The following is a 6,557-nucleotide window of genomic DNA, read 5'->3' as shown; positions in this document are numbered from 1 at the left end:
AAAATGGATGTTAAAACTCAAATAAAACTGTTATTACTTAATTACAAAACAAAACAAAAATTTAAATATTTTTTTAACTGTGCCATAGTTTCTGCAAAATCCGCATAACTTTATGATTTTATCCTATTATATAAATTATTCAGTTTTTTTTGTCTTTCTTCCTAAGATTTTGAAAACTACTGAACCGATTGGGTTTTTCATGAGAGGAAATCTTCTTATTGATTACGGAATAGGATATTTAATTTTTTTATTTAAGCCTTAGTATGGCTTTAGACTATTATCTCCTTTGATCTCCTAATAGTTAAGGGAGCAGCAATGGGGAAGTGTGCTTTTAGTTTGCAATAATTTGCTACTTAATAACTAATGACATTATGAAAAACCTATAGTTTCAGCGGAAGCTATGGCATACCTAAAACATAAATAAGATTATACTGTATGTATTCATCGAAAAATGACTTGATTAAATTTTTGTACAAACTACTTCGTAACAACCTTATAAAGGTTAAATGAATATGCTTTAGCATCGATTAAGATATTGATACCATAAGTAAAGCACTTATAACACTTACTGAAGTCTATCCCTTTTATCCTAAAAATAGTGGGGATGGGGTAGGGTTGGTAGAATTTCTTTTTATTTAATGATACAATACATATTTTTTCAACATGACTAAGAAATGGACCCAATCCAGCGAATATTAATTGGTTTTAATAAAAACCATACTGGAAAAAATGGTGGAATGTAAAATTGAGAATGGCACATCTTATTGCATAATATTGATCATATGCCTATAAAATGCATATTATGGTTCATATTTTCCAATGAAAAATAATTATTATTGTGGAAAAAAAATAATTATTATTGTGGAAAAATAAAATAATTATTGTGGAAAAAAAATAATTTTTAATATCACGAAACCTTTACTATTAATGTTTTGAATTAAAACAAGAAAGAGAACGTTAAATAATAGAGATATTAGTCTTGCTGCATCTGTACATGCTTACTTTTTTATGTAGGGATCTTTAGGGATAAGACTAGACAATAAACGATAAATTGAGGTAAACCTTACAGTTATATTAAACAAAACTTCGCCTTCTTCTGTTAGAATGTGAATATTGGGGGGGGGGGGGGGGAGTTTAGACACTGAAGGTTTGCACCAACATTTAATAATAGTAACCAAAATTGAGTGAATACTCTTTATAAAACTTTGGGTATTGTTAACATGACATGGCAATGGCATAGTAAAGCTAACAATCTAGAGCAATTGTACAACATTGAGTTTTTTAACAACATCATTTCTAACAAAAAGATCATTTTGAGTTGCATTGGTCAGGTGATTAAAGTTTTTTCTATGATCAAATCTCGTATATCCATTCTGGGTCATTATCTCAATGATTTTCTCTCGGGAAGAATCTGAAATTAGATATCTATTATGGTTCTCCTCTACAGTAAAACTTCTTATTTTATGTCCAGAGTAGGTTTATAATTATTAGGGGAGGATACTCGATTAAGAAAATAATGGAAAAAAATAGCCACACCCTAGGAACTTTTAAAAAAAAATTAATCTTTCTAAAAAAATGAGAAGTTGAGGATCGACTTCCCCCCTTCCCCTAAAAGACCTCTGCTGGGGCATTGTCGCATAGTTATTGATTATAGCTACGAAACTTTTAAATAAGGTGTCTTAACTTTAAACTAAATTCTATGGAAAATTTTACATCTACTACTTACTAAAAACACCGACTAACTATAAAAATAAAAGTTAAGACACCTTCTTTGCAGCCGAAATGTTCCAATTACGCGTGCGAAAAATGCCATCAAAATATTTTAAGTTTCCTTTCCATCTCTTTTTTCCTATAATATTAATACATTAATAGCCCTCTTTGGATACTTATGGCCAAAACTGTCCTATATGTTAGTAAGATCACCATACCTTTTTGAAATTTTCCAGCTAAATCTGTCTCAATTGAAAACACCTAAAGCAATTAATTGATTACTTTATCAAAATTTTTATTGAATTCAAAAAACTATTAGAGAGAAATGAAGAGACAGAGGTGGACAAACTGATAGACACACAGACAAAGATAGAGAGAAACAGACAGACAGAGACAGAGATACTAAGAAAGAGTTAGAAACATAGAGACAGAGCTGAGGGGGAAAGACAGAGAGGGGGACAGAAATAGAGAGACACAGACAAAGAAACAAGAGAGAGACAGAGACATAGAGACAAAGAGAGTAACCAAGAGAGAGACAGAGACACAGAGAGAGAGAGAGAGACAGAGACACAGAAAGAGAGAGACAGAGACAGATAGACAAAGAGAGTAACCAAGAGAGAGACAGACACAGAGACACAGAGAGAGAGAGAGAGAGAGACAGAGACAGAGAGACAAAGAGAGTAACCAAGAGAGAGACAGAGACACAGAGATAGAGAGAGACAGAGACAGAGACAGAGAGACAAAGAGAGTAACCAAGAGAGAGACAGATAGACAGAGAAAGGAACATAGTAAGAGATCAAGAGAAATTTACATTATTACAGAAAGAAAATGTCTATATAGAGTTTCTTCACTGATTAAACTTATATTCACCTCTATATCAACTTTATTAAATGGAATGGTCCTGAGTACTGCAAGCTCAAATCCTTCTATATCCAATACAAAGAAATGAACTGTTGGGTTGCCAAGGGCCATCAGCAAACTGTAGACCGGTAGGCATTGCAACTAAATATTTGTAGCGTTTTACTTTTACTCAAACACATCAGCCCCCCCACCCCCAATTTTTCATATTTGAAACAAAACATATTCCTAAATGCTGCAGGGCGCTATTCCTATCCTTTACTAATTATAAAGGGATCTTCTAACCTATATTAAATATCTAAAATTTGATTGATGATAAAACCGATCGCTTGTGGTTAATAAATCATAGTTTAAATATGTACCTTTAATGTGTTACTTTTGTTATTTAAATTGTATTTTACTTTACAAAAAATCACGCAACCTTGTACTATAGTAATAGTTATTTCTCGCATCGCGTATTATAACAGCTTTCCGCGGATATAGAATGTACACTTATAAGATGAAAGCCAGTTTTTTAAGCCCCGAGGTGCCAAAGGCACCGGCTAAAAAAAACTGGTTTTAATCTTATGATTGTACATTTTTATATTCGTAGAAAGCTGGATATAATATGATGCTCGACATAGTTTTTTCGTATGGATGAGAACCGGTTCTTATCCATTGAATGAATACGAGAAATGTTTTTCTACTATACCTCTACAGATTTATCCAAATAGTCACTGCCACTAAAACCTTGCATAGCACTAAAAAATAAAAAAAATATTATTATTTTTCTTTTATTTTCTAAGCTTTAATAAAAATAAGATTTTAAACTTGAATTGTTTTTCTTTTAAGTTGGTAAAGCTAAAAGTAATCTATCATCAATATTTCTGTATATTATATTCCAGTATGGCTTCGAAACCGATTAATATCCACTGGATCCATTCTTTCCAAGAGCCTGTTGAGCCCCCAGATATGCAGCAGCTGTGGGCAGATCTTGAGATGGAGGAGAACGAATTTCTGCGCAAGGACCCCCTGCTCAAGAAGGAGGTCTGGACCCTGCTGTCGGAGTACAGGGACGTCTTCTCCAACTCCACCCCAGGCTGCACTGACGTAGTAGAGCTACAGCTGCGCCTCAAGCCAGGGACCCAGCCGATCCGCCAGAGATTTCGTGATTTGAACCCACGGCAGGAGGCCGAGCTGGAAAAGCAGCTGGACACATGGTTGAAGGAAGGGGTCATAGAGCCTTCGGACTCAGCCTGGAGCAGCCCCCTGGTGCCCATCAAGAAGAAGGACGGGAGCACCCACTGGGCAGTCGACTACAGGGCCCTCAACAAGTGTCTTGAGCTGGACAGCTATCCCTTGCCCAGGATCCAGCAGCTGGTAGAACGAGCTGGGGGACACCGTGTCTACAGTGCCTTAGACGCGGTGGCTGCGTACTACACCATTTGAGTGTCCGAGGATAGCCGGCCCTGCACCGCCTTCACCACCACCAGGGGCTTGTACCAATGGAAAAGGATGCCTTTTGGCCTAGCCACTGCACCATACGTCTACTCCAGATTCATTGCAGGGGTCCTGAACCCATTGGGCATGGCTGCCTCACCACCACCGACCAGACCCTGACAGGGGAGAGGACAAGATACCTGCTGCCTTCGGCCCTCCAGCAGGACGCGTTCTTCCTGGCCCATGGAGCCCCCATGGCTGGGCACTATGGGATGGACGCCACTATCGCCCGCGTCGCCATGCATTTCTGGTGGCCCAACCTGTCCCGTGACGTCCGCCTTATGGTCCAGACTTGTCCTGAGTGCGTACAGAAGGTCACCAAGGAGAGGCTGAAGTTAGGAATACACGTGCCCTCCCGGCAGGGGTATCCACAGCAAGTCCTGTTCATTGATCTGGTGGGGCCCCTACCAGAGACGCCAGCCGGGAACCGTTACATCCTCACCTGTCAGGATGGGTTCAGCCGGTTTGTCAGCCTCTACACCATCCCCAACAAGCGCACCCTCACGGTGGCCGAGACCCTACTGCACCGCCACCTGGCCACGTTCGGATGCCCCCTGAAGATCCACTCCGTCAATGGGATGGAGTTCACTGGCCAGGTATTCAAGGAACTAGCCTCCAAGCTCGAGATTGGCCTGACACATCCACCGCCCTACAACCCGCAGTCCAACCGGGTTGAGAGGTTCCATCGGATGCTCAACACAGGCATGCGGCTGTTCCTGGATAGAGACGACAACAACTGGGAGCCACACTTGCCTGCTATCGCCTTCGCCTACAACACCAAGGCCTGCAGGTCCACGGGCGTGACCCCTTTCCTGGCCTACTTTGGGAGAGAGGCCAAGCTCCCGGTGGACCTGGTACTCCGGCTGCCAGACACTGAATATGCCTCAGTCCCAGCCAACGTCCAAGCCCTCCTGCAACGATACCACGCCGTGTATGACGCAATCCAGCAGCGAGAGGAGGGAACCATCCGAAGGAGCGCGGCCGCTTACGAGGGCACGGCCAAGTACGAAGTTGGAGACCTGGTCTGGTATCTGGCCCCCCGCCTGGTGCCAGGGAAGTCAGCCAAGATTACCAAGAGATGGACTGGCCCCTGGAAGGTAGTGAGACGGGCCATGGACGTCCACTACATCATCAGACCCGCCTCTCCAACAGCCAAGATCTCGGAAATCACCGCGCATGTCGGCCGACTGCGCAAATACACAGGAGATGTCACCGCCCAGCAGATTCCAACGGACATCCAAGACGACTTGGACGGCGACGAGGACGCCACTGAGCTGCCGGCCGGAGCTGCGGCCTTGCCATCTAGTGAACCAGGACAGTTTCCAGTGTACCAGCCGGCAGCCGCCGGCAGCCGCCGCCCCACAGCTTAGCGGCCAGGATTGTGACCCGGTGGAAGAGAACCTGCAGCACCAACCCAACGAACCCCTACCTGCCAGCAGCGAGCCTTCAGGAGGAGAAGTGGCCACTGAGATGGAAGTGGCGGCCCCAGAGGGTGAAGCAGAAGCGATGTGCCCCCTCCAGATGACAGCCGTCCCCATCCGGGTGGGAGCTAAGAGGTCGAGCAACCTGGACAAGATGGGCGCCCCTATTGAATTCTACGTGCCTTCTACCATCGTTGTCCCCCCTTTGGGAGCCTCTAGAGCCTAGGCCTCCATGTTCAGCTACCAGCCAAGACAGAGATAGTCCTGCAAACAAGGCCTAATTTCCAACGCCGAGGCCTGGCCGTCGCCAACCCTCAGCTGGGAGCCAACCGGGAGTTGACAATGCTGATATCCAACCACAGCCAGACCGAGCAACGAGTGTCCCGAGGAGCCTGTATAGCCAGGGCTGTCCTGCACCGAGCTGTGCCCCAGGGAGAGGCTGTTGTTTCCCATGGTTCAAGGCCTGGTGGCTCAGAGGCCCCGCAGCCCTTGAAGGGGAGGTTGTGGTAATACGGCAGCATACGGACGGGCATTCTACAGAGTTGCTACGCAGTGGCTTATCAAGTCAAGCCTTCTGCACTAATCCTATTATATCACCATTCACCTCATGACCGCAGATGACCCAACCGGCAGCGGTCAGATTGGACTGGCTAAATGGGGGAGGGGCACGGCCACTTAGCAACCCCGCGCCCCTCAGGCAACTATCCTACCGATAGGTGGTGCCTTCCCCTTTACTGCAGCTTACCCCACAGATGCCTACTGCCGCGGGCTACGCCCTTGTCTCCCACACCCCCTTCAAACCTAACTCATTGTTATCATCTATTTTTGTATATATAGTAATCACCCATTGTAAATGTATTCAGTTTAAATATAATTTCTGTATGAGTAAATCCTGCTAGTTTGTTATTGGTAGAATACTTCAAGGCTAGGGGCTCGTTGGATTCGAACTCTCAACCGGTAAGCTGAAACGCTTCGGCTTACCACAGTATTACATGACAAATATAGCCTTCAAGTAATATAAATTTTAAGGTAGAGTAAAGGAAGCTAAGCATTAAAGAACAAAATTTATTTATTTTTTTATGAAAAAAA

At 43.6% G+C, this 6,557-nt stretch overlaps 1 protein-coding gene across 1 annotated transcript in view; it reads right to left on the bottom strand.

Annotated features, from left to right (window-relative positions):
• Positions 1–409: 409 nt before the first annotated feature.
• Positions 410–6,557, bottom strand: part of LOC145325158 (uncharacterized) — a 29,705-nt gene continuing 23,557 nt past the window's right edge. The window contains exons 12-15 of the mRNA XM_080168017.1: positions 3,260–3,308; positions 2,581–2,712; positions 1,929–1,971; positions 410–1,411 (exon numbers count right to left, since the gene is read on the bottom strand). Coding sequence (XP_080024143.1) covers positions 1,254–1,411; positions 1,929–1,971; positions 2,581–2,712; positions 3,260–3,308 — 382 coding nt within the window. The 3' untranslated portion in view covers positions 410–1,253. The remainder of the gene's footprint in view (positions 1,412–1,928; positions 1,972–2,580; positions 2,713–3,259; positions 3,309–6,557) is intronic.

The sequence above is a fragment of the Acartia tonsa genome, chromosome 7 (assembly GCF_053477335.1).
Source record: "Acartia tonsa isolate MP-2025a chromosome 7, ASM5347733v1, whole genome shotgun sequence".
Classification (NCBI taxonomy): Eukaryota; Metazoa; Arthropoda; class Copepoda; order Calanoida; family Acartiidae; genus Acartia; species Acartia tonsa.
This window is presented reverse-complemented; position numbering and strand designations above follow the sequence as displayed.